The 23,869-nt window shown below is 31.1% G+C and overlaps 1 protein-coding gene across 1 annotated transcript; it reads left to right on the top strand.

Moving 5' to 3' along the window:
• Positions 1 to 9,848: 9,848 nt before the first annotated feature.
• On the top strand, positions 9,849 to 11,491 carry LOC128989193 (uncharacterized). Its single transcript, XM_054411064.1, has 3 exons — positions 9,849 to 10,199; positions 10,438 to 10,505; positions 10,915 to 11,491. The coding sequence occupies exons 1-3, from the start codon at positions 9,849 to 9,851 to the stop codon at positions 11,489 to 11,491; spliced, it is 996 nt and encodes a 331-aa protein (XP_054267039.1).
• The last annotated feature ends 12,378 nt before the right edge of the window (positions 11,492 to 23,869 follow it).

Here is a 23,869-nt window from a genome sequence, read left to right as displayed (position 1 = left end):
AATTAAACATTAGTATCCCACAATAAAAACTTGCAATATACTACCTGTTGTTTTTAAGAGGTTGTCGTTTGAGCTTCTTCATGGGTGACAGAGATCTTTAAGTAGAACATTCAGCAAAGCAAGGAGTGAGTACAAGTGTGAACTGCACTGATTAAAAGTATTACAACTGTCAATGTTAACAGCCTGTTTGTGAACTAAAAGGTAATCAAGAGTTGCAAAAACGTCACTAGAGATCACTGGTATCAATGCAAACAAAAATTTGACATAGTGCTTTCCATCAACAAAGGCTGTGGGGAGAATGGTGTCAAATGGGTTTTAAGCTTTTCAATGCACACTATTGAAGGTCTTTACGTATGACCGAATGTTTCGGAAATTGCTTCAACCAATGAGTGTTCATAAAAAGGAAGTTTTTGAAAAAGATTGGCCAATTTGTGCTTATAAATAACCTAAAGCAGTTGAATATGGATTTGTGCGTGACGTGAAACAATCGTTAATAGTAAAAAAGTAAATACGATAGTTATATTGTTCTATAACGGAAATTTATATCTAATAAAACAGTTGTTTAAAGACATTACTTTAATATCGCTGAATTGAGCAAAAGGAACTCAATTAGACGATGCCTTGGGCTCATAAACATTCCTACCGTATTTGGAATGTATTTTACTTTGTTCATTTGACTGCTAAGTGGTTTTAAATTTTAATGTTTCAAGACGCATCGGAATAATATTCTTTATAAAAAATACTAATTGATGTTAGGGATGTAAAAATTAAATCAGAAACTTTAGATTTATAAAATGTTTATAGACCGTACAATATTTTACCGCTTTATACCGCTTTACAAAACCACAAAGTTGACATAGGGACGAATGTGTGGAGAGCCATAAAATATTTCTTGACATATATAGTTTAATTGTAGACATTTTTTGACAAAATAAGTAGATGTAATATAGCAATATGACCCCACTTTCGGCGTTTTAGAGGCACTTTTAGGGCACTTTTTATAGGGGAAAAATGAGAAAAATTAGTGGCTCATTTTTTTGGCCACTTTTTTAAAGACCCAGCTCTCGACCTATACACCCCTATATAAATTTTCTACTTTTTTAATACTGAAAAACACGTCTGGAATATGGCTCATTTTTTGGGCCACTTTTTAAAAAATCCAGCTTTCGTCCAATACACCCCTATATAAATGTTCAAACTCTATTAACATTTCAAATCCACATCTATTCACATGTATATTCTCAAAATCATGTGAGATTTGCACGCGAACTCGGGCGCGCTCGCAGCTTATGATGTGCTCCCTTGGACATCCTTAGTGGAAATCCATGAGTTCTGGCTACTTGGGAACCCAAGCCATTTGACATACAACGAATCACCCTTTCTCCTAATTACCTTCTCTACCAAATACATGTCCTTATACTTGGTCTTTAACAACTCCTCTGTATAGAAGCCTCCCCTGATTATATTGCCATTTTCATCTTTCAAGATATAAGTCACAGGCTTTGTATTCTTAACTTCTGCTATTGTAAATAGTTCCCCTGTCCAATTTGGAGTATAACCTTTACTAAAAACATGTTTATACTTGGAAATCTTTACGCTATCACCTACCTTATATCTTGGCTTTTTAACTTGCACTACTTTAGAAGTCAACCTCTTATGCACATATTTACTATTCTTAACATTCACTTGGTTAGGCTTCATTCCTATAGATCTATGCACCTTATTATTATATTTTTGAATTAACTTTGGAAGTAAATCCAACCATTTATAACTCCCCTGAGCACTAAATTCTCTATATAACCAATTCTTTAAAGTTCTCTGAAACCTCTCCACAATTGCAGCCTTAGTTGTAGAAAATGTGTGATAGTGATTAATATTTAATTTTTTCATTAGTTTGCTATAATATTGATTAAAAAATTCTTTTCCATTGTCAGATTGAATGTTTTTAACCCCCTTTGGTAGAATGGTTTTAATGGCTTCTGTAACCACCAACCCTGTCTTATTCTTTAGTGGAGCAGCATAAGCTTTTTTAGAAAATGTATCTATTAAAGTTAAAATATATTTATTGCCAGAATTTTCTCTAGCATAGTTTTGCATATCAATTAAATCTATTTGTATGGTTTCGTTTATACCTAATACTTTAAAAGACCTTCTAATGAAATTCTTTCTTGCAGGCTTATGAAGTTCGTATGCAATTTCATTCATTTTTTATAACATCATCCTTTCCTATAACTCTAAATACATCACCATTAGCCCCAATCAATAGATTATCTTCCATTCTTTTAAATACATAGTTTTCTGGTATATATGGTCTATTATATATATACTTAAATCCACTCAAAGATGTGGAGTCAGCAACTAATAAATCAGGATTATATTCCATCAAATTAAAATTTTTTTCTCCATATACAAATTTTGATCCATCATAATGCATAGATTGTGACATTAGACAAATATCATCCAAATGTTCCCCCTCTGGTAGATTTCTTATAAATTGTTTTTTGGCATCCCAACATTTTTCCTTTTTATCAAAAGTTATAGTCTGTTCTTTTATAACACAGTCAGTGTCATCAATGGCAGGTTTAACACGTACTAACCTTTTACTATTAAAACTCCAATAGCCTGCTTCCATTTTTGGAACTTGTGAAACATTCACAGCATCTTTACTATCTGTACCTTCCATCAAATTACTAATTTTCTGTTTCTTTGCATTCCAAACACCATTCTCTGATTCTAAAAATTCATAATTATTATCGTCTTGTACCAATTTACTATCTTCTTTTCGTATTAAAGTCTGTTGTAAAGTGGGCACATCATCTAAACTTTCACCCTTTCCCACATTAGTAATTTTCTGTTTTTTAGCATTCCAATTTTTATTCTTAGATTCTAAAAACTCATATTTAGTTTTACCTTGTAAAAAGACATCACCTTTTCTAGTTAATGTCTGTCCCAAAGTTGATACATCATCTACAAACTCCCCATCTTTAACATTACCAATTTTACGGTTTAAACAATTCCAACTATCGTCTTGTAAATTTAAAGTAGGTTCATTACTAGCCCTAGGTTCTGCAGGCTTATTATATTGATTATATAAACGATAAAATTTATCTATAAACATATTTTTATTTAATAAATAATTCCACTTTCTCTTAATTCCTCAATAATGGAATATATTTCATTATCCACTCCTGAGTTACCGGCTTGGCGACTTAGCCAAAGAAGTCTTAACCTATCTACAAGCTCATTAGGATCATCCCAATAAATATAGTCTATTTTATTACCAGTCACTTGTATCAAACCTTCACCAACAGATTTAAATAGAGGTTTAATTATATTAAGATATTTAGTATGTCTATTACTTGAAATTGGTGCACCATCTTTGTAACTCTTTAAATGTCCTTTTGTAGCTTCCAAAATCTCTTTATAATTTTGCAAATCAGCCGGAGTATAATCCTCAGGTTCTTTTAAAGTTAACAATTGCCACAAACCTTTTGTCCCCTTGTAGGTTTTATTTGCAATTGTAACATCATCATTGGCAATATCAACTTCCTTATTTCCAATAAAAAATTTATTTGCTTCTCGTCTAATACCATATGTAGTGTCTGTCATACTACTTTTACTGAGGTAATTTCCTAAATAGTCTGATGCTTAAAGACCAAAATCTAATTTCTGTGGAGTGTGTGGTTGTAATGGTTGCAATCTTGGTATTATTGGTATTCTAGATGGAGTCATTGGGAGAATCTCCATTCGAGGCCTCTCTGTTTTGGCAATTTTTTTTAATTCTTGTAATGGCTCTATTAAAGGTTGGAATGTTTGAAACCTCTCTTCAGCCTCTAGAAACTTGCCACGTTTTAAAGCTCTATATTTATCTCGTATTTGATTTGCAGAGTCAACCAATTCTTGTTGAATGTTTTTCATCTTTTATTTACATTTTATTTATCTCATTTGACAAAGGATTGTACTCAAACACTTTATCATGTATTATCAAACAATATGCAGATGTATTTGCTGGTACATTTTCTGCAGTTTCAATCTCTAATTTAATATCAACAATTCCTTCCTTCACTGTTTCGTTCTGTCTAGAACAGTCTATTACAATTAGTGGATATTTCTTCATAAACTCAGCCCTACTAATCATAGGATCTGGGATAGTATTATAGTAAGTCTCTCTAAACCTCATAAACGGTTAGTTAATTTAAGTAAGCCAAGCCGTTGAAATTTTAAAATTATTCATCCTATCAGCATAAGTTACATAAGGAAATAAATAATTCGCTCTTTTGCCTTTTCAACCTGTGCCACGTAAGCAGAGGATTGATTCAAGTAGAAAATGCATCAGCAGAAACTGAATCTCGCTGGCTTATTCCTGTAAGAGACTGACTCTATCCCTTTCGTATGTGTTTATAATTTACTAATAGTTTTATTTATAATTGTTACTTATAAAAAAGTCACTACAGTATGAAAATTCTCATCTCTAAATATTTTACAAGCAGCCATATAAACAAACAAAATTTAAACATATATACCATGAAAAGTAACATCCCTAAAGTTTCATTATTTACGTGTAAATTGTGTATGTTCTTACCTAAAGTGCATTACATATAAGCTAACTACTCTTAGATAATGGAAATCCTTGGAATAATCCATGGAAATCTAAATAACATGTGCCAAGAACCAATTAACTGAAAGCTCCTGCGTATCAACTGTTTACTTTACTGTCTTCCGTTGAAGTAGAATTATTGATTCTATTGTCTACTATAACTCCTAAAAATAGATTTTATATTTTAATACAACACGAAAATGCTTAAAATACCAAAACTAACGTTAATTGAATAAATATTTTTAGTTTAACATTTGTTTAATTTGTTTATACGTAGGGCCTACTGCAAAAGCTCCTGGGTGTTGTAGATGGCTGATAAATAATGTTGATCCTCTGCTAAAATTGCGTGGGCCTTAACAGATTATAAGAATATCTAATATCAGTTGATCGTGTGTGTAACTTTCTTAATTGTACATTAAGTGTAAACGGTTTTCATGAAACCGCGACGTTTCATGAAGTGTAACGTAACTACACGTGTCATGTTTACAGGGTTGACTTTTATTATTGATACCAGTAGGCTTGTTAAAACTTAAGTCTACTGCAGTAAAGGTTCCATTGATAACATTATAAACCTAGAATTGGTTGCACAGTTTTAATTAGTTTTCCATAATTATTTCAGCATCCTTCACTTTTTATTGTAAATTTATTGAATGAAAGTTTGAGTTTCAAAACGTAAGAAAATAAATCAAATAATAAAATAACATTCTTAATTTTAAGTCTAAAGCAATTAGAAAGCATCACATGAACTGATAACTTGTCATAGCACTCTCCAAGAACTATCTAAAAGTGACTAATGGGTTTTAGTTTTTTTTTTTTTTTTTTTTAGTTTAAACAAATGTATACAAAATATTAATTAAAACAAATAACTTTGCGATGATAAACGCACTAATACTTCTTACCCCAACTACCTAGGTCTTTGATGTTATCAAAAATAACATTGTTAACTAATTACTACATAATAAATTAAATGAGATACAATTACATATTAAATTGAGACAAATTATATATTTTAATTATACAAATTATACCGTTAAATAGAGAAAAATTTGATGTTGTAAACTTAAAACAAAACTAAGTTGGCTTTGTTTGTGTTACTAAAGCTTAAAAAAAATTCTTATCATAAAAAGGTCAATTCATATACTTAAAATAAAAGAAAAAAATTAAAAACGCGTAAGTAAGGATAGGAAATTAGTAAGATATTAGTAGTTTTTTTCATCCTTACAACCACCAACAATTAACCCGTAGAACCATACCGTCTTCCATAAACTTACAAATTGGATGAAAAAGTAGATAAAACAATGCTAGGTAAAAAATCTTTATATTTTTATATCACATATATTTTTGATATGGCTTTTTAACGAAAACATAAAAATGAATCCAGCTCTGCAAAACGAACTTATCATTATAATACTATTACTATGTTAAATGTATTATTGTAAGAGTAGTTTCAACAAAAGATGCAATGCAATCAACACTTACAGGTTAAAGTGTAATATAAACACACTCGGACAAGCTTCGATGATTTATTGTTCTTTAGTTTGCTTTGTATCGCGAAACTTTACACTTTATTGCTTTAGACTTATATTCTTGATGATATATTGTTAATTTGGTAAACAAAAGTGGAGAGCATTGATAGGATTTATTGCCATTTGTATAATAGTTATATAATGTTGAGTTACTCCTTGGTAGGCCGATTGAATTTATTCCATATGAGGTTGGAAAATATATGCTATTTTGCGTGTTAGCCATTAATTTAAGACTGTTATAAATAATTTTCTTAGTGTTTCAATTTAAAACTCGGATATGCCTTATATAATAAGTTATCATTATCATTTATCTGAATATAATTGCTGACTATAATAAAGGAGTATTTATTTTAATGTATTTACAAATTATAATTTAAAGTCGTGTTCTTAAGGAAAACATTCGTATACATATGGTCTTTTATTTAATAAGTATCCTATACCTCTTGGAATTTACGCCTTAGTGTATTTACAATGAGAATTTTTTTTTATACAATTTTAAAGCTAGATAAAAACATATTTCTAAATGTAAATTTGAGTTTTTAGTTTAAAAACCAGAAAAATGTTTTTTTTTTACCTTTCATGTAGCTAAAATGTCTAATCAATATAAGTTATACAAAAATTTTAGATATTTTTTTAGAAGATACTAGCTATTTTACCTATCATAAATAGAAAATGTGTATTCGGAAATCTGACTTAATATAGTTCCAACATTCGTAATTGATCGATTAAAAAACTACTTATTAAATTGACGATACTTGACGCATAACTGATCATTATCCTTTTATGAACACATTTTCTACAATTATAGGAATATACTGAAAAATTTAAGGAAAAGACATAAAATGAGTTTTTGATTCTTCTTGCAGGTCCTCGTGAGAAGTATAGAAAACCAAACAGGTTTCAAGCTACGAGACAATATTGTGTGTCAAAACATAACAACAAACAAGAATGTAAGTGTCAGTTACAACCAAGGAGATGATATGGAGATGGGGGTGTTAATTAATAAATAATATGCAACACTTACATGTATATAAATGGAATATTGAGAAATTTAAAATATTTGAAAACATGTATTTGCTGTATGGTTTTCTGTATTGTAGTAAAGGAATACTAAATTATTAGCTGTGATTGAACACTTATATTCGAAGGAGTTTATCATTATTTTTTTTTAATATTTTATTATAATTGTAATCTATAAATAAAAAAAAATTTAACAATATTAATGTTTTCTATAAGAAATTCAAATTACATCATGTTAACGATAACTTTCGGACTTGCAAAAACAGTTTTAATTAACAATGATGTTAAATTTGTGTCGTTTCGGATTCCAACAATGGTTGATTTATTTCACTTAAAATGCACATCTATGTTATCTTAGCCTAGAGTCTGAAATACATTTGTTTAATACTTTATTCATTCTTAAGGCCCTGAATCATGTAGAATATGCTGTATATTTAATGAAAATGTAGAAAAAAATGATTTGTCACTTGAAAAGACAAAAGGTGTAGGCATTATTGCTGTAGCATAGCTTTTAGGTATTACATAATACATTACTCAGAATATTGAATAAATACGGAGGGCAAAACATGAACTCACCCGTAAGACATTATCATGCAAATATAGTATTTCCAATAGAAAGATAATTATAAACAAGGAATAAGTTATAAAGTATTTTTTGATTATTCAAGAAATACGTGTTTATAAATACGTGTTAAGTGTTTGAGGAATATATCACCAGAATATTAAACCATTCTTAACTTTTTTTATTAATAATGGAAATAGACGAGTAACAAGTAAAGGCATTGTTGTAAATATATATATATATATATAAACAAACAGATCATTTATAGATTTGAAAACAACGTATACGAAGGTTAAATATATTTCAAAGGCATCATGCTATTATATATATGAGTGGTCACAAATATAAAAAGTAGAAGTAAATATCCTATTGAATTAAAATATATACTGTGGTAGAAAATTCGCAACTACACATATCTCAAGTAATCTGATATTTAAACATTTATATAAAACAATTTTAGCTAACTACGAAAAATTTGTTATGTACGTGAACGTAAATTATACATTCGTCGACTTGCAGATGCAGATGCCGTGCTGTGGCTCATTAAATCACCACGAGTTTAATTGGCTCTCACACAATCAGCTGTCTAGTTTGTATTCATCATTGAATTAGATGCAATTTGAATTGGTTGATTCTGTCTTTAATGTAAAATGATCAGTACTTCCTTTTTACAAATATAAAATGATGTATTACCTTCAAAACACTATACATGTTCTTTTTATGTTTTGTTTATTGTTTATTCTATTAAAAAGGAAGAAATACCAGTTCAAATAAATATATTTTTTTATTTACATACTAAAATTAGTGTTACCTAATTTGTACTTTATATTTAAATATTGGCTTATTGTCACTTTTGGCAATCCCATAACCTAACAGATATTAGAAACACATACTTTTATTCATTTTAAGAGATTTTGTGTAATAAATTGTTGAAATATATAAACATATTTTGGGATTCTGATAAATCCTCCTACTAATCTATACAACTTAGAAAAAAATTATCACATGACTAAATGAAACTATCTTATTTAAGTAATAAAATGGAAGTTTCCAACAAGCATGACAACAATTAAGAGACGATCCATAATAACCATCCAATTCTCCATAATCGTGTAATTATTACAATTTTGACAGTTTTTTTCTCCGAGTCATCAAAATTCAAGCATCAGTTCGTGTCATAATATTTTGCCTTCCTTCTGTTCCTTGTTTAATTTGTTCAAAACTATTGTATTGTAAACATATGATTTAATCTTTGTTTACAATTAGTCAAAACACAAAATGTTAGGATACTTGTTGTAGTACAGTTTTAGTTGATTAAATTGTAATGATAAACACCTCCAGATTAATAAGGTTCTAATCTACTAAAACTGTACTACAACAAGTATCCTAACATTTTGTGTTTTGACTAATTGTAAACAAAGATTAAATCATATGTTTACAATACAATAGTTTTGAACAAATTAAACAAGGAACAGAAGGAAGGCAAAATATAATTAAGTCGAGACAGTTTTCACCTGAAGATAGTGAGTTCATAAAATCTGAAGTTTATAGAATGCAACAAGAGGGTATCATAGAAGAGAGTCAATCACCTTGGAGAGCACAAGTTCTGGTTGTTAAGGGAGAATCCAAGAAGAAGAGGGTGGTTATTGATTACTCCCAAACTATTAATAGATTCACTGAGCTAGACGCATATCCTTTGCCGAAAATTGAAACAATTGTCAACGAGGTGGCCAAGTACAAATTTTATAGCACCATAGATCTGAGCTCAGCGTATCATCAAATACCAATTGTGGAAGGTGAGAAACCATACACCGCCTTTGAGGCAGATGGTCGATTATTCCAATTCAAACGAATCCCGTTCGGAGTAACTAACGGAGTGCCTGCTTTCCAAAGAGTCATTAACGGAATCATATCACAGGAAAAACTAGTAAAAACCAAGGCTTATTTAGATGACATTACTATTGGGGGAGACAGTGAAGAAGAACATGATCGGAACCTTGAAGCCTTCCTAGCGGTTTCCCACAAGTATAATTTGACGATCAACAATGAAAAAAGTTAGTTTCGCCAGAAGTCAATAAACTTACTTGGGTACCTGATATGTTATCGTTCCATCAAACCTGATCCTGAACGTCTCCGACCACTCATGGAACTCCCAGTACCAAAGGACATAGCAGCTCTTCGACGAGCCATGGGGTTGTTTGCTCACTACGCAAATCTCATTCCTAAGTTTTCGGAGAAAATACAAGCTTTCAGTAATAATCAAAGCCTTCCTCTACCACCAGAATCCATCCAAGCCTTTCACAAACTGAAATCAGATATATCAGAAGCAGTCAAGTCGCCAATCAATGATGAAGAACAGTTCACTGTGGAAACAGATGCCTCTGACCACGCCCTGAGCGCGACTCTATCTCAGAAGGGAAGACCCGTCGCCTCTTTCTCCAAAAGTTTGACACCAACCGAACGGAAACATCCCATAGTAGAAAAAGAAGCTCAAGCAATTGTGGAGTCATTAAAGCACTGGAGATATTATCTTGTAGGAAGGGTTTTTCAGTTAATCACAGACCAAAAGTCGGTCGCTTACATGTTTGACAACAATGCCTCTGGAAAAATAAAAAATGAAAAAATCCAAAGATGGCGCATGGAACTTTCGTGTTACAAATACAATATAGTTTACAGACCGGGTGTAGAGAACTCAACTGCCGATACTCTCTCTCGTGTTTGTTCTGTTACAGGAAGCCTTAGTCTCAAAGACATTCACAATTCACTGTGTCATCCAGGTGGCACGAGGCTCCATCACTGGGTTAGAACAAAAAATCTCCCATTTTCACTTGACGATATTAGGAAGGTGACTTCATCTTGCACAGTGTGTGCCGAGTTGAAACCAAGATTCTGTAAGTTTCAAGGGCAATTAATCAAAGCAACAGCACCTTTTGAAAGACTGAATATTGACTTCAAGGGCCCTTTGCCATCTTCAACAAGAAACAAGTACATACTAACTGTTGTAGATGAATTTTCTCGATTCCCGTTCGCTTTTCCTTGTGCTGACATGGCTTCATCGACAGTAATCAAACACTTACAAAGTCTCTTTTATCTTTTTGGAATGACTTCTTATGTTCACTCCGATAGAGGAACCTCTTTCCTGTCTCAAGATGTTCAACAATTTCTTAACTCCAATTCAACAATTTTCTTAACTGTGGAATCGCATCCAGTCGTACAACGCCCTACAACCCCAGAGGAAACGGACAGGCTGAGAGGTATAACGGCATCATATGGAAGACAGTGAACCTTGCTTTAAAAACTCACAGTTTGCATGTCAGTCAATGGGAAAAAGTGTTAGAAGAGGCGCTGCACTCCATACGCAGTTTGCTTTGTACTGGCACAAACGCTACTCCACATGAGAGGATGTTCAACCACATGAGGAAATCCTTTTATGGCCAATCCTTACCCATGTGGCTCTCAGCACTAGGAACTGTATTGCTGAAGAAGTTCAACAATGTCAGCAAGTATTCACCTGCAGTAGAAGTGGTGGATTTAGTCAATGCCGGTCCTCAATACGCCAGAATCCGTTCAAGAGATGGCAGAGAATCAACCGTTTCCTTGAGGCACCTGGCTCCTTACGGGAACGATAACGGATCGCCCATAGATCATGAAACAGACATTGATCAAGTTCAAGAACCTGATGATCCATCAAATCAATCAACCTCTCAACCAAATGGAAGTATACAAACGGCTCAAAAGCAGCGACCTTGTCGAGAACGCAGTCCACCTGACTTCTACACCGTCTGATTTGTCAAAATGAAGCCGGGAAAAATGTCATAATATTTTGCCTTCCTTCTGTTCCTTGTTTAATTTGTTCAAAACTATTGTATTGTAAACATATGATTTAATCTTAGTTTACAATTAGTCAAAACACAAAATGTTAGGATACTTGTTGTAGTACAGTTTTAGTTGATTAGAACCTTATTAATCTGGAGGTGTTTATCATTACAGTGGGTTATGCTATTAAAAGATAGAAAAATAAATTTCAACAATGTCAAAATCTAACGTTAGATTTAACCCTGCTAATAAAGAGTCTGTGATATCAATACGGCAACCGTGCAAATAACATTCCCAGCTAAAGGTTTTCAGTGATAGATGGTTTTTAATCCGATACCAGAACGAATGCATTAGACGTGTTGAAGGTGACGTCATTTATCAGCTGATTGTTGTGTCCAACAATACACTAGTGACTGTCACACGCTGACACAGAAAAGTTCAATAGAACATTAAAAATGTTCCTTCGTCGAGACTCTCTTTTGGAAGTTAAACTGGTTTCTTCCTTGATAACCTGTTTGCATAAATACTTACGTAACTATTTATTACTTTATGGTGCTTAACGGAGTTAATATCCACACTTATGCTAACTTTGCCTATTTTTGAATTCTTCTTGAAATTGTAATCATGACCTTATTGCACCAAAGTTATACATGTTGTATAATATAGGGTTAAATACTGTTTCGTCAAACGAGCCTAAAACAACGTACAGTTAAGGTTTTGCAACAAACCGGGGAAAAATAACAAGCTTTGTCTTATAGCGTTATTTCTTCTTTCAAGTATATTTTATCCAGGAGATGGACTTACCTAAATGAAAGTGGTTAAGATAACCTCAATAACAAAAAAAAAAAAAATACATACACACATACAAAAAAAATAAAAACGCAAACATGCATACAAGAAAAAATTCAAACAAAATCCCCTCCAAAAAAAACTACTATTTAAGAATGTTAATTTCTGTCTAAATTTAGTGATTTTCTGTTATTCTTAAATCTTTAACGATTTTACGTGGCAAATATTATACAGTGAATATTAAAGAAAAGGTTAATTCTGGAAAGAATTGAACATTATTAGCTATCACAATGCCATTGAAACAATTTACGTTTTTTCTACTAAAAGTTTACTAAAAATATCTTTCCAAAGAGATTTTCAGTATACTGTCCTTAACAAAGTAACGAGTTTAAACAATATACGCTACAGTTTATGTTTCTCTACTACACTTTTGATAACTGCTGTAAATGACACAACTCATGAATGTAAGTTTTTCTACATATGTTCCCTCGATAAAGGAGTAAAAGAGATCACCACATACTCAGCTACTACGATTCCCTTGGTTATTGTGGTGTTTTAAGACTTTGAGATAGACGGTGAATTCACACAAACGTTAAAGCTGTAAGGTTTTATTTTATTGTTTTCAGTCGATTGTTTGTAGCATAGCTGGTCTGTTTTTTCTTTTCTTTTTCCATATCCTTTTTTTGTACATACTACAAACCGAATGAAAATATAATATATTTATTTGTACGATATATTAAAGTGTTGAACGTCATTTAATATTATGAGAGACAAACCTGTTGAGTTATTACCTCAACTCATATGGTTGGTAAGGAAACTTTGGTTGGATAAACTAAGAAGCAGGATGATAGGAAACTTTTTAGTTGGATGTGGAACTTAAATTTCTGATTATAATGTATACGTATATAAATACTATCGCTATTTTTGACCATCAAGACTGTTAAATCATAGTTATAGGTATATATATATTTTTGCATGATAATCAACCATTGCATGTACTGTATTTGGTCTATTACAACTCTTTAAGGAAAATATATCTTTTTTATACAACGCATCTTTTACAACTATTTGAGTATTGTAACAAAATATATATTCTTTAATGTATATTTATTTAATAAAAACATATTTATTCAGAATGTAATAATTTAAACTATGTTTTACATAGTTATATACGTTTTTATAGGCTATAAATTCCGCAATGATTTAATGTTAGTTTAAAGTAATTTAAAAATTGACTCGTTTAGTGTCCTATGTAATACTTGTATCCCTAGTATATTTAAGCTCAGCAATAAATTTTGGTTGGGTGGTGTATAATCCCATTTAAAAGGATTTAAGGTTTTTGTGTGTTAACATAGGTTAAACTAGCTTAGAGTCACCCTGGGTTCTTCTAAATAAATTATAGATATTGTTTATATTATATTTCAGATTGCTCTTATTTTAAAATAATTTAATTTGATTTTATTACGATCCTCACGTCTATTGTGTATTAGTTATAATAGTTATATTTCAGATTTTTAATATCTGATTCCATTTAAATCAATCTTACTAATATTATAAATTTGAAAGTTTGTGAGTTTGTGTGTGTGTTTGTGTGTTGCTCAATCACGCATAAACTACTGGACGGATTGGGCTGAAATTCGGCATGATGATAACTCACATTCCACATTAACATTTAGGCATATTCTTATCTCAAAAATCCGTTCGGGCTCTGCCCCAGTGGCTCTGTAGTTCTCCATGTTAACCTTATGAGTATTCATATTTAAAGGGTATTAAAGAATTTAGTCAGCTGTTTCAACTTATAAGTTGGTTCTATGGTATACAAAAGCATGAAAAGTTATAAGATTTACCAACAGGGTGCAGCACTATTACTTTTTGGATTTATGGAAATGGCTAATTTGAACTAAACAACAACAAAAAGCTGTGATACACAATGAGAACTGTCAAAGTATGAATGTTTACAGTTAGGTTTGAGTTTTTAATTTAATGAATAATTTGTGATATTGTGCGAATGTTGGCTTATTTAATTTTTTCTATTGTTTAGTTGCAGTGGTAGAACATTATGGCAATGGTAGATGTGTTATACTTTATCATACCGTAAATTTATGAACCAAATTTCATCAAACTGTGTCCTCCCCCCATTGCAAACGCAAAGCTTGAGTATAACTGCAATAAGCATTTTATACTTATATGCCAACCCCGTACGAAGGACGGGTAGTCTACTAGTAAACAATAAGTTGTATTTTCAAGTTATAATCATACAAAATTGAACACTCTTGAACTATTAAAAACGGTAATGATTTATCATAAAACAGCTGTCTACAGAGACAGACTCCTAATTTTATAATAGTATAAATCAGAAATATTCACATATGCAGGGTAAGGCCTAAGTAACTTAATCAATAACTAAGGGTTTAACATGTACAAAGTAAATTATCTAACGTGTAGCCTGCAATGGTTAACAGCAGAATGGCAAGATAAATGTTTAGTTTAAGAAGTCTACGTTTCCATACAAATAATAGAGCATTCAATGATCTTAAAATCTATTGTTGTTTTAAATTTTATTTAATGGATTATTCTCTAAATACAAATATGAAATAACTATGCAATCATAAGATATCACACATATCTATTGCACTCAAAACCTTGTAGGAATACATAAGAAGTTTAGTTTTACGTTACACTCTCAAATCACCAATATAACCGCCGAGGTTCACCGAGGTCGGTTGGCCGACTTCATGCTCCTACTGAAAATAATCAGAGGTCTTCTATTTTGTCCGGATCTCCTGTCAAAAATTGACTTCAAAGTACCGAGTACCGTCTGGCACTAGGACTAGGGAACTCTTCGTCCGAAGACACTACAACACGTCTTTCGACTTCCACAGCCCACTAGCTCGTCTTGCCAGGCTTGGAAACCGTGTTGCTCCGGACTGTGACCAGTTCTGTGACACAATTTCTCATCTCAGAAGATGTGCTACGGAAATCTTCACTCCTTGAACCTGTACGAGCGTAAACTAGGCCTACTTCCAGACACAGATTTTCACCAGCATTTGTTCATCTTGTGATGTAGGCCCCATGTAAAATTTGTAAAACTGATTATTATGTTTGTTCCTGCATTTTTGTCAATGTAAAACTATTTATTGTAAAACAATTAATTATTGCAACGAATTTGTCAATTTGTATGTATTGTAAAATAACTTAAACTCTTCTTGATCTCACTCATGCACTACTTGTTGTCATCTAACTTTCTATTTAAAAATTGTAAATATTTGTATTGTTAATATTTTTGTTACTATTGATATTGTTACCACTATTGTTATTGTTCACTATTTGTTCACTATTTTGTTGTGAGTTATTATGTTGTGAATGTTTTTCATTGTAAAGTGGCTATGCCGTTGGGAAATAAAATAAAATAAAATAAATAATACATGCTACGGATGTATTATGTTCTAAACGTCGAACAATTCAAAACAAAAATTGGTAGTCAATAACTTTTTTTATATCATCAAATGTATGCATTGTGACAATGAATTGACTTGAAATAAAAACTATTAAATCCTGGCTTATGACAGAAACATAGATTCATAGTAATAGTTTGTTTTTAGTTGTTGTTGTGTTAGTTGTTTGAAGTAAAATGTTGTTAATTCTGAACGAGGACAAATATAAATTATAAAAATTACTTTAGTTAGCAATGAATGCTGTAAAGTAATAATAATGACCATTTTGAGTTCAATTACTACAGTAAAGCAAAGATTCAAATTACTTAACAGGTGAATGGACAAAGTTATGTAACTTTCAAAATGGTAGGAACGTCTGTTAGCCCAAGTCATAATATAATTAGGTTCCGTTGATGTGACAAGCTCGTGTCTTTACAATGGTTACCAAGTTTAACAGTCTGGTTAAAACTAACACTTTACAAAATTTATTTAGTAAAAAAATATACATATTACACGTATCCATCGTAATTGTTACATATCAATTCTACGTTACATCCACTGATTTGCTGACAGTGGCGTGATGTAACTTATTAAATCACACAGGTTTGTAAAATTGTCTTACGCGATGAAATATATAGTTTGTATTAATTTATTCCAACAGCAAGATCACAAATTTACAACGTGGATACATTGTGTATTGCTGTAGTATTACTGTGTAGGCCTGATGTATTGAATTCATTACTAAATTAGATGTAACTTAAAAGGGGTTGATTATGTCTTTAGTTTAAAGTAAGCATAATACGTTGATTAAAACTTTAAGTTAACACGGCTTTGTGGTTTTTGATCGGTGACAAGTATCAAGTATTTGAAATACTGCAGAATTAAAATTTATCTTCTTTGATGGTATTGGGTTTGGCACACAACAAATCATAGCTTACCCACCCGAGTAAGTAAAATGTGGAATAATAATTATACGATAAAAATATACCAGTCTCATTAAGGTGTAAGTTCTGACCAACTGTGATGTTTATTTGTTTTTGAGACATCAAGTAGCTCAGCTATCTACTGATTGGTCGTACGAGGTATAGCAATCACCTTTTAACACTTCTATGGCTTACATGAACCAGTTTTGTTAAATCTATTGGTTGATAAAATTGTATAAGTTATCTTACCCTAGAGTATTTAAAAAACAAGGTGACTAAGACAGCTGGAAGATGGTTGAAAAGGCCAAATTCGAGAAAATCCTACATTACCTTAATAAGAATTGTGCTGCATCAATATCGACGAATCGGCTTTCTTATAAATAATATAGTGAATAAACACTTTTTAGTGGGAGGTTTACAGTGATTAATGTTTTTTAATCCGATACAAGAACGAATGCAATAGACGTGTTGAAGGTGACGTCATTTATCAGCTGATTGTTGTGTCCAACAATACACTTGTGATGTCACAGCCTGACATGGAGAAGTTTAATGTACAAGTTGTACATGTATACATGTATACTCTATACCTTGAGCTTTTTTCTAGGCAGAAATTATAATCTTACGTCTTATATCGTAGTTGAAAGATGTGTGCAGCTAATTATTGTGATGGTACAGTCCAGCAGCTTATCAAATTCAGGGCACTTTGTTGAAAATGTAAATAATATTTTTGTACTGCTTATACAATCAACAATCCGACCTTCCCAAACTAACATGACCTTTTGTGAAAAGACATAATCCAATTGCATATTGACGTATATGAATAGTTTCTCAAAGACATAACTCTTTCAATAACATAAAGTATCAAGCAGTTGAAAGAGTTAATTATATTTTCAAAAAATATAATATATATTAAAAATATAAAAAATAATATATATATAAAAAAAATATATTTTCCTTAAAGAGTTGTAATAGACCAAATACAGTACATGCAATTGTTTATAATGTAAGTTGATTATCATGCGAAAATATATATATACCTATAACTATGATTTAACAGTCTTGATGGTCAAAAATAGCGATAGTATTTATATACGTATACATTATAATCAGAAATTTAAGTTCCACATCCAACTAAAAAGTTTCCTATCTTCCTGCTTCTTAGTTTATCCAACCAAAGTTTCCTTACCAACCATATGAGTTGAGGTAATAACTCAACAGGTTTGTCTCTCATAATATTAAATGACGTTCAACACTTTAATATATCGTACAAATAAATATATTATATTTTCATTCGGTTTGTAGTATGTACATGAAAAAAGGATATGGAAAAAGAAAAGAAAGAAAAGACCAGCTAAGCTACAAACAATCGACTGAAAACAATAAAATAAAACCTTACAGCTTTAACGTTTGTGTGAATTCACCCTCAATCTCAAAGTCTTAAAACACCACAATAACCAAGGGAATCATAGTAGCTGAGTGTGTGGTGGTCTCTTTTACTCCTTTATCGAGGGAACATATGTAGAAAAACTTACATTCATGAGTTGTGTCATTTACAGCTTTTATCAAAAGCGTAGTAGAGAAAAATAAACTGTAGCGTATATTGTTTAAACTCGTTACTTTGTTAAGGATAGTATACTGAAAATCGGTTTGTGAAGATATTTTTAGTGACATTTTAGTAGAAATTGTTTCAATGCATATATGGTAGCCAATAACGTTCAATATTTTACAGAAATAAACTTTTATTTTCTATTCACTTTATAATATTTACCACGTAAAATCGTTAAAGAATTAAGAACTGGAGAATCATTATATTCAGACATGCAATAGACAATCATTTTAAGGAAATTTATATTTTAAATGTTGTTTAATAGTATTTTTTTATTTGGGTTTAGTTATAATTTTTTTTTATATGCATGTATGCATTTTTTGTTTTATTTTGTATTTGTGTATGTTATTTTTTGTTTATTTTATTGAGGTTATACTAGTTTGTTCTAAAACCTTAGTACTGTATTTTGTTTTAGGCTCGTTTGACTGTATTAAACCCTGTATGATACAACAAGTATAACTTTTGTGCAATTAGCTCATGATTACAGTTTCCAAAAGAATAAAAAAATAGACTCAATTAGTATAAGTATGGGTATAACTCCATTAAGCACAATCAGGTAACAAACAGTTACGTAAATATTTATGACAAGAGGTTATCAAAGAAGACACAAGTTTAACTTCCAAAAGAGAGTCTCGACGAAGGGACATTTTTAATGTTCTATTGAACTTCTCTGTGTCAGCGTGTGACAGTCACTAGTGTATTGTTGGACACAACAATCAGCTGATAAATGACGTCACCTTCAACACGTCTAATGCATTCGTTCTGGTATCGGATTAAAAACCATCTATCACTGAAAACCTTCAGCTGGATATGTTATTTGCACGCCTGCCGTATTGATATCACAGACTATTTATTAGCCAGGTTAAATCAAAAGTTAGATTTTGACATTGTTGAGATTTGTTATGCTAGTTTTCAATAACATAACAAACTTGCTTGAATTTTGATGACACGGAGAAAAAAAACTGTCGAAATTTTAATAATTACAGGATAATGGAAAATTGGATGGTTATTATGGATCACCTCTTACTCGTTGTTATGCTTGATGGAAGCTTCCATTTTATTACATAACTAAGATTATTTCATTTAGTTATGTGATATTTTTTTCTAAGTTGTATAGATTAGTAGGATGATTTATCAGAATCCCAAAATATGTTTATATATTTCAACAATGTACTACACAAAATCTCTTAAAATATATAAAAATATGTGTTTCTAATATTTGTTAGGTTATGCGATTGCCACAAGTGACAAGAAACCAATATTTAAATATGAAGTACAAATTAGGTAACACTAATTTTAGTATGTAAATAAAAAAATACATTAATTTCAACTGATATTTCTTTCTTTTTAATTGCATAAACAATAAAGAAAACATTAAAAGAACGTTTACAGTGTTTAGAAGGTAATACATTATTTGATATTTCTGAAAAGGAAGTACTGATCATTTTTCATAAAATACAGTATCAATCATTGCATGCTGCATCTCATTAATTGATGAATACAAACTAGACAGCTGATTGTGTGAGAGCCAATTATACAAACTTGTGGTGATTTAATGAGTTACAGCACGGCATTTGCAAGTCTACGAATGTATAATTCACGTTCATGTGCATAACAAATATGTCGTAGTTAGCTAAAATAGTTTTTAAACATTTTATCTCATTACTTGAGCATAGTGTAGTTACAAGTTTTCAAAGATAGGATAAATATTAATTCAATATAGATATTTACTCCTTCTTTTTATTTAAAATACCACTCTTATATATAATGGCGTCCGTTGGTTTTAAATATATAAAAAACCTGTTTACTTGCACATATTTAAAATAGTGCCTTTACTTATTACTTGTACATTTCCTTTATAAAAAAATAAATTTTGTAAGATATTTTTATATTCTGGTGATTTATTCCTCAAACACTAAAACTAAATAACACGTATTTCAGGTGTAAAAAAAAATCCTTCATAACTTAACTCTTTGCTTAATTATAATAACCTTTCCATGTGAAATACTATATCTGCATAATAATGAATTACGGCTGAGTGCATGTTTTGCCCTCTGTATTTATTTTAATATTCAGAATAGTATATTATAGTATATTATAGAAATGAAATGAAATGAAATGAAATGAAATGAAATGAAATGAAATGAAATAATATTTTATTTCCCATTAATTATTTACAGATAAGTACATTGTATTTTTTTCTTAACTTAAATATGATACAGCAAAACATTACTAACTAGATAACAAAACAAAAAATATAAACTGTAGAAATAAGTGAATAAAAGTGTAAAAAAAAAAATACATTCTATAAGAAAGGAAAAAGTCTACATAGGCAGGGCCTGTGCGTAGACTCGAGTTGCGAAAAAGATTAATTTAAATGGGAAGAAAAAAATATAGGAGAAAAAAAATCGTATAATTAAAACTAATTTTTATTTGTCTTGCTTGAAACTGAACTTTTAGTGTTCAGGAATAAATTGACGGTAAAAAAAAACTCTTTGTGCAAGCAGAGGTAATTTGTAAAAATCTGGTGAAGATTGACGAGGAGAGGTGGAGTGTGGTGTATTAGTCAGTCAGTGAAAGTGGTGTATCAGTGATTGTGTAGGGTCAACGGTCAGGTCCGCCCAACGCGATAACGGCCTCGGTGTCCTCTGAACTCAGTCCTACAAGTCACCCTACAACATGCTTCTTAAATAGAGAGAGAGAGGGTAAATTTAGAATGTTGACATTTTGATATCTGTTACACATGTTACGATAAATGATTTGAGTTAAGTGAAAGCAATTCGTATTTGAAAATGATTTGAAAGTTTGTGGAACACTTACACCAACATTTCGAGAAAAGCGCGTGTTGTGGGGATGAGTAATTTTTACAAAAATATTATCAAAGTTTTTGTACATGTGAACTAAAATAAATTTTAAAAATAACTGCCTGACTGTCAAAACTCCCGATTCTACAAAAAGATCGTCAGTTGAATATCTAAAGTGTTTTTTAAAAGCAACTTTAAGTATTGTTTTCTGCACTACAAAAACAGGTTGCAAGATAGTTTTGTAAGCACCACCAAAAGCAATAATTCCAAAAGACAACAATGATTGAACATATGCATAGTATGCTATTTTAATTTCTTGCTCTTCGAGAATATCACTAAGTTGCCTAAATGCATAAATATATTTACGTAATTTATTTTTTAGATATTCAACATGTTCCGACCATTTCATCTTTGAATCAAAAACAATACCAAGATATTTGTATGAATCAACTTTTTCAATTTTGCTACAGAAACAAGAGTTATTGAAATGATTTCCACAGACATGAATAGTTAGGTTATCAAGTTTGTATTCGGTTATCTTGCGTAATGAAATTGGCATAAATTTTGTTTTAGATATATTGAGGGACAATACATTTTGGTCAAGCCATTTTTTTAGTAAACAGAGGTCTGATTCTGCCTTGTTTTTAACCTCCTCCCAGGATGCTCCGGTTACAAATATTAGAGTATCATCAGCAAATAATGTTAATTTTCCTTCTGTTTGAATTTTAGAAATATTATTAATATAAATGAGGAATAAAACAGGACCAAGGGTCGAACCCTGGACCACACCATACTCCACTGGCAAAACATCGCTTGACACTTCACCAAGTGAGACAGTTTGTAGCCTATCAGAGAGGTAGCTGCTGAACCAAGCGAGCGAGGTGCCTCGCACCCCGACAAGTTTGCGCAACAATCGACTTCTGTCCACTGAGTCAAAAGCTTTTTTCAAGTCTAAGAAAATTAACATACTTCGTTTGTTGCCATAAATTGCCTCGTTAATGTATTTATTAATATCAAATAAAGCATCAGATATGTTTTTGTCACTCCTGAAACCATACTGATTTTCACTTAAAATATTGCACTGGTGGAGGTAAAAAACAAGTTGGTCTTTGGCAATTTTCTCTAAAAGCTTAGCAATTACACTTAACAAAGAAATTGGACGAAAGTTATTCATGTCTGTGAAATCATTAGATTTGTGCAATGGAATGATCTTGGCCAATTTCAGCTCGTTTGGGAATATGCCAGATGTCAGGCTAAGATTGACAATGTGCAGAAGAGGAGCACATAGAGAGTGGATGTTTTCTTTAAGAACAAAGGCCGAGATACCATCATGGCCAGGTGCAGACCCTCCGCGCAGACCCTGGACGTAACGTTCTATGTCAGCGTGTGTGACCGTGTTGAATGTAAAATTCGTGTCAAGTGAGAAGTCGGCGTCGTTTACGACTGGAGCCCCAGCTGAATTTATTGAGCTATGCTACAGCAATAATGCCTAAAAGTTTTGTGCGAGTGTAATTATTTGATTTTCCTTTTTGGCTCAACATCTGTTTACTAGTGATAAATCATATTGACTACATTTTAATTCAAATCTACAGCGTATTATACATAATTCAGGGCCTTAAGAATGAATAAAGTGTATACAAAAAGTATATTTTTCAGACTCTAGGCTAAGATAACATGTACACAAGTGAAATTAATTAATCAAGTTAAAAGCCGAAACAACATAAATTTAACATAATTATCAACTAAAACAGTATTTTCAAATCGAAAATTTATCAATATAATATATTATATAATAAGTATAGGGCTTACCAACAAGGTGAAGCTCTATTTTTTTTTTTTTTTTATTTATGACAACAGCGAATTTGATCCAAGCAGCATAAAAAGCTGTGATACACAGTGGAAATTATTTTATTATAAGTAGGATTGTTTACACTTATGGTTATCTTTTTGACTTATAAATAATTTGTCATATTGTGCAAATATTTTTTAATTTACTTAATTTTTTTGTTTAGGTGCAGTGGTAGAACATTATTATGGCTATGGTAGATGTGTTATACTATAATATACCACAAATTAAAAGAAGCAAATTTTCTCAAACCGTTTCTTCTCCCATTGAAAACGCAAATCACGAGTATTACTGCAATAAGCATGTTATACTTATACACCAAACCCGTACGAAGGACGGGTATTCTGCTAGTATTTTATATTTTAAAAAAAAAACTCATTTATATTTTCGTAAGTGTAACTCTCGACTTTGCATATCATGAATTTACTATCCAAATCCAAATCGATCCCCTGATTGTAACTGACACTCAATGTCTTGATTCTTAGTTGTTATGTTTTGTAACACAATATTGTCTTGCAGCTTGAAACCTGTTTTGTTTTCTATACTCCTCATGATGACCTGCAAGAAGAAACAAACACATTTTATCTGTTTTCCTTTCACCTTCCTACTCTTCGTTTTGTTGTACTTTTAGAAAATGTTTTCAAAAAATATTTTGGCAAGTAATGCACCAAGTATAAGTTCGTCAATTAAAAAATTTATTTTTCAATTGGGCAATTACGATTATTGTAATTATTTAAAAGTCAGATATCCAATGAAGGCACATTTTATATTTATAATAGGGAAAAAAACTAATACCTTAAAATAAAATGGCAGTAATTAATTGTTGTATTGCCTAATTATAGTAATTATACGTTATAACCACTTTAATGGTTTCAAAAGAAAGTTTTTTTCTGGTTTCCAAATAAAAACCCCAAATGTATACTCACTCACGGATTAATTTTCTTTA

This window comes from Macrosteles quadrilineatus, unplaced genomic scaffold (genome assembly GCF_028750875.1).
Source record: "Macrosteles quadrilineatus isolate MER2022 unplaced genomic scaffold, UCM_ALF_1.0 Scaffold_3__2_contigs__length_128488019, whole genome shotgun sequence".
Taxonomy (NCBI): Eukaryota; Metazoa; Arthropoda; class Insecta; order Hemiptera; family Cicadellidae; genus Macrosteles; species Macrosteles quadrilineatus.
The sequence above is the reverse complement of the archived record's forward strand: the minus strand, read 5'-3'. Positions and strand labels throughout refer to the sequence as shown.

Bases quoted from the DNA above. Each gene is read 5' to 3' on its own strand.
- LOC128989193 (XM_054411064.1), top strand. From the start codon at position 9,849: ATGGAACTCCCAGTACCAAAGGACATAGCAGCTCTTCGACGAGCCATG. The intron at 10,200-10,437 runs GCAATTGTGGAG...GTTCTGTTACAG, and splicing joins TAGTAGAAAAAGAAGCTCAA to GAAGCCTTAGTCTCAAAGAC. The intron at 10,506-10,914 runs GTTAGAACAAAA...AATCGCATCCAG, and splicing joins GCACGAGGCTCCATCACTGG to TCGTACAACGCCCTACAACC.